Below are 12,805 nucleotides of genomic sequence, written 5' to 3'. Positions count from 1 at the left end.
TGATTTAAACCTGGGACACCAGGTGGGTGATATTAATGATCAGGGCCTGATTTAGACCTGGGACACCAGGTGGGTGATATTAATGATCAGGGCCTGATTTAGACCTGGGACACCAGGTGGGTGATATTAATGATCAGGGCCTTGATTTAGACTTGGCACACCAGGTGGGGTGATATTAATGATCAGGGCCTGATTTAGACCTGGGACACCTGGTGGGTGAAATTAATGATCAGGGCCTGATTTAGACCTGGGACACCAGGTGGGTGATATTAATGATCAGGGCCTGATTTAGACCTGGGACACCAGGTGGGTAATATTAATGATCAGGGCCTGATTTAGACCTGGGACACCAGGTGGGTGATATTAATGATCAGGGCCTTGATTTAGACCTGGGACACCAGGTGGGGTGATATTAATGCCCAGGGCCTGATTTAGACCTGGGACACCAGGTGGGTAATATTAATGATCAGGGCCTGATTTAGACCTGGGACACCCGGTGGGTGATATTAATGATCAGGGCCTGATTTAGACCTGGGACACCAGGTGGGTGATATTAATGATCAGGGCCTGATTTAAACCTGGGACATCAGGTAGAACAGACAACCAGTAGTTGTCCTCGTAGGGTCAGAGTTGAATGCCCTTGGTCTAGTGGGAGTGTTAAGGACTTTATTTGATATGAAGTTTAACCTGATGTTTTGGTCTCTTCTCCCTGGCAGGACATCATCATCACAGAGCTAATGAAAAAGCTAGATATACTGGGGGATAATGCCGTAAGTGTATGTTCATTTCCTATCTACATGTATGTACATGTATGTTTGCCTGTAGTAGGGTCCGCTCCAACCTCACTGGACTCATCACTCTGTCTGTCAGTCTCCTCTGTGTTGATGGATCTGCTGTCTGCCTGTAGTAGGGTCCGCTCCAACCTCACTGGACTCATCACTCTGTCTATCAGTCTCCTCTGTGTTGATGGATCTGCTGTCTGCTTGATACTGAGTGTCTGGGTGTTGATGGATTTTCTGTCTGCTTGATACTGAGTGTTGATGGATCTGCTGTCTGCTTGATACTGAGTGTCTGAGTGTTGATGGATCTGCTATCTGCTTGATACTGAGTGTCTGAGTGTTGATGGATCTGATGTCTGCTTGATACTGAGTGTTGATGGATCTGCTGTCTGCTTGATACTGAGTGTTGATGGATCTGCTGTCTGCTTGATACTGAGTGTTGATGGATCTGCTGTCTGCTTGATACTGAGTGTTGATGGATCTGCTGTCTGCTTGATACTGAGTGTCTGAGTGTTGATGGATCTGCTGTCTGCTTGATACTGAGTGTTGATGGATCTGCTGTCTGCTTGATACTGAGTGTCTGAGTGTTGATTGATCTGCTGTCTGCTTGATACTGAGTGTTGATGGATCTGCTGTCTGCTTGATACTGAGTGTCTGAGTGCTGATGGATCTGCTGTCTGCTTGATACTGAGTGTTTGAGTGTTGATGGATCTGCTGTCTGCTTGATACTGAGTGTCTGAGTGTTGATGGATCTGCTGTCTGCTTGATACTGAGTGTCTGAGTGCTGATGGATCTGCTGTCTGCTTGATACTGAGTGTCTGAGTGTTGATGGATCTGCTGTCTGCTTGATACTGAGTGTCTGAGTGTTGATGGATCTGCTGTCTGCCTGATACTGAGTGTTGATGGATCTGCTGTCTGCTTGATACTGAGTGTTGATGGATCTGCTGTCTGCTTGATACTGAGTGTCTGAGTGTTGATGGATCTGCTGTCTGCTTGATACTGAGTGTTGATGGATCTGCTGTCTGCTTGATACTGAGTGTCTGAGTGTTGATGGATCTGCTGTCTGCTTGATACTGAGTGTTGATGGATCTGCTGTCTGCTCGATACTGAGTGTTGATGGATCTGCTGTCTGCTTGATACTGAGTGTCTGAGTGTTGATGGATCTGGTGTCTGCTTGATACTGAGTGTCTGAGTGTTGATGGATCTGCTGTCTGCTTGATACTGAGTGTTGATGGATCTGCTGTCTGCTTGATACTGAGTGTTGATGGATCTGCTGTCTGCTTGATACTGAGTGTCTCAGTGTTGATGGATCTGCTGTCTGCTCGATACTGAGTGTTGATAGATCTGCTGTCTGCTTGATACTGAGTGTTGATAGATCTGCTGTCTGCTTGATACTGAGTGTTGATGGATCTGCTGTCTGCTTGATACTGAGTGTCTGAGTGTTGATGGATCTGCTGTCTGCTTGATACTGAGTGTTGATGGATCTGCTGTCTGCTTGATACTGAGTGTCTCAGTGTTGATGGATCTGCTGTCTGCTTGATACTGAGTGTTGATGGATCTGCTGTCTGCTTGATACTGATTGTCTGAGTGTTGATGGATCTGCTGTCTGCTTGATACTGAGTGTCTGAGTGTTGATGGATCTGCTGTCTGCTTGATACTGAGTGTTGATGGATCTGCTGTCTGCTCGATACTGAGTGTTGATGGATCTGCTGTCTGCTTAATACTGAGTGTTGATGGATCTGCTGTCTGCTTGATACTGAGTGTTGATGGATCTGCTGTCTGCTTAATACTGAGTGTTGATGGATCTGCTGTCTGCTTGATACTGAGTGTTGATGGATCTGCTGTCTGCTCGATACTGAGTGTTGATGGATCTGCTGTCTGCTTAATACTGAGTGTCTGAGTGTTGATGGATCTGCTGTCTGCTTGATACTGAGTGTTGATGGATCTGCTGTCTGCTTGATACTGAGTGTCTGAGTGTTGTGTTCTCCTTATGTGCCATGTACCACCCAGAACCTATCCAATGAGGAGCAGGTGGTGGTCATTCACGCCAGGACCGTCTTAACGCTGGCAGAGAGGGTATTTATCATTTCAGAAACTTACATTTCAAAAGGCTGTTGAATCTTTGTTTCTTTTGAACGCCAGCCTTGTCTTTGAATCCCTGTCGTACAGTAGGCTTTGCATCATTGAGTTAATGAGATGAAATCATGTTTTATTCCCAGCTGAATATCCCAGTTTATTATCTTATCCTTTCAGTGGCTTGAGAATATAGAGGTCACCAAAACAGCTTTAGCACAGAAAAGGATGGACATTGAAAGTGAGAAGGTAAATGGCTGATCTACATTTTATTTTAACCCTTCTTATTTAGCATGTTGCTCAAGTTGTTTAATATGTTGCTGATGCATGGAAGTACGTGTTATATGTTTAAAGTGTATTGGCAACTGGCAATTTATTGTAGCCTGACCTACAGTATTTAACAGACATCTTATATGCATGAATGAATTGACAAATGAATGAATGAAAGAAATAATGAATTAACAAACGAATTAATTAATTAAAGAAATGAATTAATGAATGAATTAATTATCAAATTAATTAATGAAAGAGAGAGAATGAATGAATGAATGGTTTTATATGAATGAATGAATTAATGGTTTTATATGAATGAATGAATGAATGAATGAATGAATGAATGGTTTTATATGAATGAACGAATGGATTAATGGTTTTATATGAATGAATGATTTTATATGAATGAATGAATGAATGAATGGTTTTGAATGAATGAATGATTTTATATGAATGAATGAATGAATGGTTTTGAATGAATGAATGAATGATTTTATATGAATGAATGAATGAATTAATGATTTTATATGAATGAATGAATGAATGGTTTTGAATGAATGAATGAATGATTTTATATGAATTAATGAATGGTTTTATATGAATGAATGAATGAATGGTGTTGTATGAATCTTCAGTAGGAGTTGGCTGGATGATCAGGTTGTGTTGTGTGTTATGTGCAGCATGTGTTCAGTAAACAGAAAGGCTATCTGGATGAGGAGTTGGACTACAGGAAACAGTCCATGGCTCAGGCCCACAAGGTGAGACATTTCAAACGGTCCTAAATGTTCCAGGGAAATAAACGTGCCTTTGTAAAACTAACACTCTGGATAAAAGCATCCGTGCTTCTACACCTGCATTGCTTGCTGTTTTAGGCTGGGTTTCTGTACCGCACTTTGTGACATCAGCTGATGTAAGATGGGCTTTATAAATACATTTGATTGATATCTGCTAAATGACTACATTAAAACATTAAGAACACCTTCCAAATATTGAGTTGCACCCCCTTTTTGCCCTCAGGACAGACTCAATTCATCGGGGCAAGGTGTCAGAAGCGTTCCACAGGGATGCTGGCCCAATGCTTCCCATAGTTGTCAAGTTGGCTGGATGTCCTTTGGGCGGTGGACCATTCTTGATACACATGAAAAACCCAGCAGCATTCTAGTTTTTGACTCAAACCGGTGCGCCTGGCACCTACTACCATACCCCGTTCAAAGGCACTTAGATCTTTTGTCTTGCTTAAATCAATTGAGACGTGGATTGTGTATGGCACACATACATAATCCATGTCTCAATTGTCTCAAGGCTTAAATCCTTCTTTAACCTGTCTCCTCCCCTTCATCTACACTGATTTGAAGTGGATTTAACAAGTGACATCAATAAGGGATCATAGCTTTCCCCTGGATTCACCTGGGCAGTCTATGTCATGGAAAGAGCAGGTGTTCTTAATGTTTTATATACTCAGTGTATATGTTTTTATAGAAAACATTGAGCCAGTGGATCACATTGTCCACCCACTGACTAGCTGCAGCTGTGCCCGCTTGTGGTCGTTAGGGGTAACACCAACTACCTTGCCATTCTCCTTCTTTCTCTCCCCTCTCTCACCATCCATCCTTCCATCCCTCGCTCCCCTCCCCTCCCTCCAGAGGATCTTGGAGCTAGAGGCGATGCTGTTTGATGCCCTGCAACAGGACGCGGGGGCCAAGATGTCGGAGATGCTGTCGGACGACGAGAGGGAGACACTGCGTCGGGCGGTGGAGCAGTGGAAGAGAGGGGTCATGATGGAGCTAAGAGAGAGGGACTCACAGATCCTCAGGGAGAGAATGGAAATGCTACAGCACTCACAGCAGGTGAGAGGATGGAGCTGGTAGAGGGTGGAGCTGGTAGAGGATGGAGCTGGTAGAGGATGGTGCTGGTAGAGGATGGTGCTGACAGAGGATGGAGCTGGTACTGGTAGAGGGTGGAGCTGGTAAATGGTGGAGCTGGTACTGGTAGAGGATGGAGCTGGTACTGGTAGAGGGTGGAGCTGGTAGAGGATGGAGCTGGTAGAGGATGGTGCTGGTAGAGGATGGAGCTGGTAGAGGATGGAGCTGGTAGAGGGTGGAGCTGGTAGAGGCTGGAGCTGGTAGAGGCTGGAGCTGGTAAATGGTGGAGCTGGTAAATGGTGGAGCTGGTAGAGGATGGTGCTGGTACTGGTAGAGGATGGAGCTGGTAGAGGATGGAGCTGGTAGAGGATGGAGCTGGTACTAGTAGAGGGTGGAGCTGGTAGAGGGTGGAGCTGGTAGAGGGTGGAGCTGGTAGAGGGTGGAGCTGGTAGAGGCTGGAGCTGGTAGAGGCTGGTGCTGACAGAGGATGGAGCTGGTAAATGGTGGAGCTGGTAGAGGATGGTGCTGGTACTGGTAGAGGATGGAGCTGGTAGAGGATGGAGCTAGTAGAGGATGGAGCTGGTAGAGGCTGGAGCTGGTACTGGTAGAGGGTGGAGCTAGTAGAGGATGGAGCTGGTAGAGGCTGGAGCTGGTACTGGTAGAGGATGGAGCTGGTAGAGGCTGGTGCTGGTACTGGTAGAGGGTGGAGCTGGTAGAGGCTGGTGCTGGTAGAGGCTGGTGCTGGTAGAGGCTGGTGCTGGTAGAGGCTGGTGCTGGTAGAGGCTGGAGCTGGTAGAGGGTGGAGCTGGTACTAGTAGAGGGTGGCGCTGGTACTGGTAGAGGGTGGCGCTGGTAGAGGCTGGAGCTGGTACTGGTAGAGGGTGGAGCTGGTAAATGGTGGAGCTGGTAGAGGATGGAGCTGGTAGAGGCTGGAGCTGGTAGAGGATGGTGCTGGTACTGGTAGAGGGTGGAGCTAGTAGAGGATGGAGCTGGTAGAGGCTGGAGCTGGTACTGGTAGAGGATGGAGCTGGTACTGGTAGAGGATGGAGCTGGTAGAGGATGGAGCTAGTAGAGGATGGAGCTGGTAGAGGCTGGAGCTGGTACTGGTAGAGGGTGGAGCTAGTAGAGGATGGAGCTGGTAGAGGCTGGAGCTGGTACTGGTAGAGGATGGAGCTGGTAGAGGCTGGTGCTGGTACTGGTAGAGGGTGGAGCTGGTAGAGGCTGGTGCTGGTAGAGGCTGGTGCTGGTAGAGGCTGGTGCTGGTAGAGGCTGGAGCTGGTAGAGGGTGGAGCTGGTACTAGTAGAGGGTGGCGCTGGTACTGGTAGAGGGTGGCGCTGGTAGAGGCTGGAGCTGGTACTGGTAGAGGGTGGAGCTGGTAAATGGTGGAGCTGGTAGAGGATGGAGCTGGTAGAGGCTGGAGCTGGTAGAGGATGGTGCTGGTACTGGTAGAGAATGGTGCTGGTACTGGTAGTGGATGGAGCTGGTAGAGGCTAGTGCTGGTAGAGGATGGTGCTGGTAGAGGGTGGAGCTGGTAGAGGATGGAGCTGGTAGAGGGTGGAGCTGGTACTGGTAGAGGATGGAGCTGGTAGAGGGTGGAGCTGGTAGAGGGTGGAGCTGGTAGAGGCTGGAGCTGGTAGAGGCTGGAGCTGGTAGAGGATGGAGCTGGTAGAGGATGGAGCTGGTAGAGGCTGGAGCTGCTAGAGGGTGGAGCTGCTAGAGGGTGGAGCTGATAGAGGGTGGAGCTGGTAGAGGGTGGAGCTGGTAGAGGGTGGAGCTGGTAGAGGGTGGAGCTGGTAGAGGGTGGAGCTGGTAGAGGATGTAGCTGGTACAACCCACAGCAGGGGAGAGTTGTGACTTTGCCATTGTGGTTGTTTGTAGGCTTGTGTGGTCTTAAGTGAGTCTATGATCGTATGCTATCCATTTGTATTTATTGTATGTTGCTCTTTCTATGCCATTTTAATATTTGAGAAATGAACCAATGATATTAGGCCACTCTTGGCCATGATTACAGACACCTGTGTGTCTTGACACTATATATAAACGAGTCATCCCGCAGTGTCTGCGATTGTACCCTGATGAAGACAGCTTGCCTGTCGAAACGTTGGTAAATTAAATATTTTTGCATCTGAGCTCCTAGAGTGTGGGGCTCTCCTTTATTTTCAAGTTTTCTACTCCGCTAGCCAACACCTCGCCTAAATAGGTGTGCGTTTCTTTTTCTTCTAGAATGAGACTATGTCTACCTACAGTATAACACATACCTGTCTCAAGGAGGAGAGAGAAAGGACCATTACTAGTGGGTCTTATTCCCCAGGGAGATTCTCCCTCCTCAGCTGCCATACAGTACATTCCCCAGGGAGATTCTCCTTTTTCAGCTACCCTACAGTACATTCCCCAGGGATATTCTCCTTCAGCTGCCCTACAGTACATTCCCCAGGGAGATTTTCCTTCCTCAGCTACCCTACAGTACATTCCCCAGGGAGAATCTCCTTCCTCAGCTACCCTACAGTACATTCCCCAGGGAGATTCTCCTTCCTCAGCTACCCTACAGTGTATTTCTCCAGGGAGATTCTCCTTCCTCAGCTACCCTACAGTACATTCCCCAGGGAGATTCTCCTTCCTCAGCTGCCCTACAGTACATTCCCCAGGGAGATTCTCTTTCCTCAGATGCCCTACAGTACATTCCCCAGGGAGATCTCTTTCCTCAGATACCCTACAGTACATTCCCAGGGAGATTATCCTTCCTCAGATACCCTACAGTACACTCCCCAGGGAGATTATTCTCCAGGGAGATTATCCTTCCTCAGCTACCCTACAGCACATTCCCAAGGGAGATTCTCCTTCCTCAGCTACCCTACAGTACATTCCCCAGGGAGATTATCCTTCCTCAGCTACCCTACAGTACATTCCCCAGGGAGATTCTCCTTCCTCAGCTGCCCTACAGTACATTCCCCAGGGAGATTCTCCTTCCTCACCTACCCTACAGTAGATTGCCCAGGGAGATTCTCCTTCCTCAGCTACCCTACAGCACATTCCCAAGGGAGATTCTCCTTCCTCAGCTACCCTACAGTACATTCCCCAGGGAGATTATCCTTCCTCAGCTACCCTACAGTACATTCCCCAGGGAGATTATTCTCCAGGGAGATTCTCCTTCCTCAGCTACCCTACAGTACATTCCCCAGGGAGATTATCCTTCCTCATCTACCCTACAGCACATTCCCCAGGGAGATTATCCTTCCTCAGCTACCCTACAGTACATTCCCCAGGGAGATTCTCCTTCCTCATCTACCCTACAGTACATTCCCCAGGGAGATTATCCTTCCTCTGCTACCCTACAGTACATTCCCCAGGGAGATTCTCCTTCCTCAGCTAACCTACAGTACATTCCCCAGGGAGATTCTCCTTCCTCTGCTACCCTACAGTACATTCCCTCGGGAGATCCTCCTTCCTCAGCTACCCTACAGTGTATTTCCCCAGGGAGATTCTCCTTCCTCAGCTACCCTACAGTGTATTTCCCCAGGGAGATTCTCCTTCCTCAGCTGCCCTACAGTACATTCCCCAGGGAGATTCTCTTTCCTCAGATGCCCTACAGTACATTCCCCAGGGAGATTCTCCTTCCTCATCTACCCTACAGTACATTGCCCAGGGATATCCCCCTTCCTCAGCTACCCTACAGTACATTCCCCAGGGAGATTCTCCTTCCTCATCTACCCTACAGTACATTGCCCAGGGATATCCCCCTTCCTCAGCTACCCTACAGTACATTCCCCAGGGAGATTCTCCTTCCTCAGCTACCCTACAGTACATTCCCCAGGGAGATCCTCCTTCCTCAGCTACCCTACAGTACATTCCCTCGGGAGATCCTCCTTCCTCAGCTACCCTACAGCACATTCCCTCGGGAGATTCTCCTTCCTCAGCTACCCTACAGTACATTCCCCGGGGAGAATCTCCTTCCTCAGCTACCCTACAGTACACTCCCCAGGGAGATTATCCTTCCTCAGCTACCCTACAGTACACTCCCCAGGGAGATTATTCTCCAGGGAGATTCTCCTTCCTCAGCTACCCTACAGTACATTCCCCAGGGAGATTATCCTTCCTCATCTACCCTACAGTACATTGCCCAGGGAGATCCCCCTTCCCCAGCTACCCTACAGTACATTCCCAGGGAGATTATCCTTCCTCAGCTACCCTACAGTACACTCCCCAGGGAGATTATTCTCCAGGGAGATTCTCCTTCCTCAGCTACCCTACAGTACATTCCCCAGGGAGATTCTCCTTCCTCAGCTACCCTACAGTACATTCCCCAGGGAGATTCTCCTTCCTCAGCTACAGTATAACAATGTTAAACATTTCTCTAATCTGATTCCACTTGTTCTCCACCTTATTGTTCATCCTGTTTGTCATGTCCAGAGAACCAAAGAGCTGGAGGAATGGATAGCAGCACAGAAAAGACAGATAAAGGAACTGGAAGAAAAGGTACATCCGGGTCAAATGGTCCCTTTTGAAACCAGTGGCACTGTGTTGTATTGTTCCATTTATTTAGATGGAATCTGACATGGAATATAAATGCTACAAATTGCTGTGTTTTTCTCTGTCTGGCAAAAAAAATGACTCCTTTCTCTCTATTCTCTTCTTTTCAATTCGTTCAGTTTTTATTTTTATTTTTGTTTTTTTCTTTAGCCTTCATTCTTTGGTCATAGTTCTCCAGGGAAGCCAGAGCAAGTATGTATTTTTTTAATCTAAATGTCTGTTTTATTTAGCTATTCAAATAATAAATGCGGCTATATACTGTGCATGATATCATATTTTAATTTCAGTTCACAGGTGTCCAGATTGTCTTGTACATTGTGTTCAAGAGGACAGGATTTGGAATCCAAGATGGCTCCCAGAGTCCTGAAAGTCTTTTCGAAGACTTCTTCACACGAGAAACCAGTCAACTATGCTGCAACACTGACTTTAGATAGACTACTATGACCGTGTTTTTTTTTAAGACAAAAAAACTGTTTTTTTTTATAACTTCAGTAACCTTTTAAACCTGACTGCTGTCCCTCGTTAGTGATGATGATGTTGACGTCTCGATGGAAGACTCTATGGAGGACTTCCTCTCTATGGATGAAGACTTCAGTGGAATTGAAGAACTCTTAAATGGGAGTGTTTTGTGGGGTTTTTTCCCTGCTGAGCAGGTGGTGCTCTGGTCGCTTCCCTTTGGAAGCATGAAGAAGAAGAGTTTGATTGATTGATTGATTGAAAACAAACTGTAGTGAAGTCAGGCGGTTCTCCTGCTCGGGGCTTGAACCTGGTTCTTTTCTGTCAACCCAACACTTTAGCCAAGAGATCCAAAACCTCTTGACGAGGTCACTAGGTGTTGGGTTATGTTAAACGACGGTGAAGTGAGACATTTTACCATAGTTCTTAACGTTCACACACACTCCACTGAAGCTGAGCGTTTCCTAAAATGGACACCATACCACTGTTTACACTATCTGACCACGCTGTTATTACACACACAGGGAGCTTGTCACAGAAAGAGAGCCCATCCAAGAACTTTAAAATGGTGAAAGCCTTCAAAGATGCTGCCCACACTAAAACTGGCTTTGTGGCCAGTGTGCCCTTTATCTATCTCTATGGCCTCAGCCCTTCCCCTGTCTAGTCCAGACATGCTGTGGGACTCATTAACTCCTCAATCTCAGTGTTTGAAATGAAACCAGAAGCCAAACGGTGGTATTATTAGACATCATGTATTTTTGTATGTATGAAAAAAAAGGCAAAGATTTTAAAATACATTTCTCAAAAGAGGAATAAATAAAATGCTAAATTAGATTTTTTTTTTTTTTTGATGAAGAATGAGGGAGCTTTCAATGATTTTAGAATTTTCCATTTGATCAGATGTATGTAAATCTGATCTTCCCCTTGGTGCTTGGGAGAGGGTGTGTTTGTTTCAGATGACCTTGGTTTGTTCTGTTATGTCCTGATGGAGAGGGTGGGTTAGTTCTGTTATGTCCTGATGGAGAGGGTGGGTTAGTTCTGTTATGTCCTGATGGAGAGGGTGGGTTAGTTATGTTATGTCCTGATTGAGAGGGAGGGTTTGTTCTGTTGTGTCCTGATGGAGAGGGTGGGTTTGTTCTGTTATGTCCTGATGGAGAGGGTGGGTTTGTTCTGTTATGTCCTGATGGGGAGGGTGGGTTTGTTCTGTTATGTCCTGATGGAGAGGGTGGGTTTGTTCTGTTATGTCCTGATGGAGAGGGTGGGTTAGTTCTGTTATGTCCTGATGGAGACAAATACCTCCCATTGAATCTTTATGACTCCATGTTGAAGCAGATTGTGTATGAAAGATGTATTTTATGCATTATGTTGCCATTAAATGGGATCAAGCCCCGCTTTTATGTACTACTGCACCTTCATAACCAAGCACACACACACACACAGGAACGCAACGCACGGACACACACACCCACAGGAACACAACGCACACACACACACACCCACAGGAACACAACGCACACACACACACACCCACCCACAGGAACACAACGCACACACACAGGAACGCAACGCACGCACACACACACACACACACACCCACAGGAACACAACACACACACACACACACACACAGAAGACTTGAAATGATTAACACTGGGCATCACCATATCTGAATACTAGGATAGATGACATCTATTCTGAAACCAAATAAGGAAAAGTCTCCACCACAAACTGAGGCACAGGTAAGATTAATATTATATGAATGTTTTATGACACATCTGGAAATAGATTATTATTATCAACCAATGTTCAATATTGTTTTATCATTTGATATACATATATGTTTTATATGCAAGTGTTATTGTTTGGTTGATTAAAGTTGAATGTGTAAAGTGAATTGAGGCTCAGGTGTCTGTGCAGGATTTCAACAGAAGAGGGCGCTACACTACAGAAAACGTTTGCCACAGACATGGCTGTTTCCATGCGTTTGTATGTCCGACAATAGGAATAGACTACGGGGCCCTCAGCACTCTACTCTGGATCGTTCCAATCTGGTTTGCTAAGGGTGAGCTAAATGTACGCTGAACCTTCAAGTACCTGAAATAGTTGATATTTAAGCACAAAAGTGTAAAAGTTCTCCATGCCACTCTTGGATATGATTATTAGAAGGCTGTAAAGTTCAATCCAAAACCATACACAAAAGGGATTCATTTTGGATCGTACTACAGTTGTAGAAAAGCAGAAACTTCAAGCTGGAATCCTTAATGGTGAAACTGCGATATGATGTCATTGAACGCTCATCAGAACAGCAGAAAATGTACAGCTTTTCTTTTTTACCACGTTGCTCCTCACCTCCGCTTCCTCAACAAAACAATAACAACAGTGGTGGGGCGGACAGTGGTGCTGTTTCCCCTAGTGTAGATTCCATGTTTACCAGTGGTGCTGTTTCCCCTGGTGTAGATTCCATGTTTACCAGTGGTGCTGTTTCCCCTAGTGTAGATTCCATGTTTACCAGTGGTGCTGTTTTCCCTAGTGTAGATTCCATGTTTACCAGTGGTGCTGTTTTCCCTAGTGTAGATTCCATGTTTACCAGTGGTGCTGTTTTCCCTAGTGTAGATTCCATGTTTACCAGTGGTGCTGTTTCACCTAATATAGATTCCATGTTTACCAGTGGTGCTGTTTCCCCTAGTGTAGATTCCATGTTTACCAGTGGTGCTGTTTCCCCTAGTGTAGATTCCATGTTTACCAGTGGTGCTGTTTCCCCTAGTGTAGATTCCATGGTGGTACTGTTTACCCTAGTGTAGATTCCATGTTTACCAGTGGTGCTGTTTCCCCTA

At 46.2% G+C, this 12,805-nt stretch overlaps 1 protein-coding gene across 18 annotated transcripts in view; it reads left to right on the top strand.

Annotated features, from left to right (window-relative positions):
* The window catches only part of jakmip3 (Janus kinase and microtubule interacting protein 3), a 133,561-nt gene extending 122,189 nt beyond the window's left edge, over positions 1-11,372 (top strand). For 8 of the 18 annotated variants that reach the window (XM_055936985.1, XM_055936988.1, XM_055936987.1 and 5 more), the window contains 8 exons: positions 717-776; positions 2,790-2,855; positions 3,033-3,101; positions 3,806-3,883; positions 4,769-4,972; positions 9,396-9,461; positions 9,666-9,707; positions 9,803-11,372. In XM_055936985.1, coding sequence (XP_055792960.1) covers positions 717-776; positions 2,790-2,855; positions 3,033-3,101; positions 3,806-3,883; positions 4,769-4,972; positions 9,396-9,461; positions 9,666-9,707; positions 9,803-9,949 — 732 coding nt within the window. In that variant the 3' untranslated portion in view covers positions 9,950-11,372. Of the gene's footprint in view, positions 1-716; positions 777-2,789; positions 2,856-3,032; positions 3,102-3,805; positions 3,884-4,768; positions 4,973-9,395; positions 9,462-9,634; positions 9,708-9,802 lie in introns of all 18 variants that reach the window. The other 10 variants (XM_055936995.1, XM_055936994.1, XM_055937030.1 and 7 more) reach the window with 3 other exon arrangements.
* The last annotated feature ends 1,433 nt before the right edge of the window (positions 11,373-12,805 follow it).

Source organism: Salvelinus fontinalis, chromosome 1 (genome assembly GCF_029448725.1).
Source record: "Salvelinus fontinalis isolate EN_2023a chromosome 1, ASM2944872v1, whole genome shotgun sequence".
In the NCBI taxonomy this organism is placed as follows: Eukaryota; Metazoa; Chordata; class Actinopteri; order Salmoniformes; family Salmonidae; genus Salvelinus; species Salvelinus fontinalis.
Note: the sequence above shows the minus strand (reverse complement) of the source record. Positions and strands in the feature narration are given on the sequence as shown.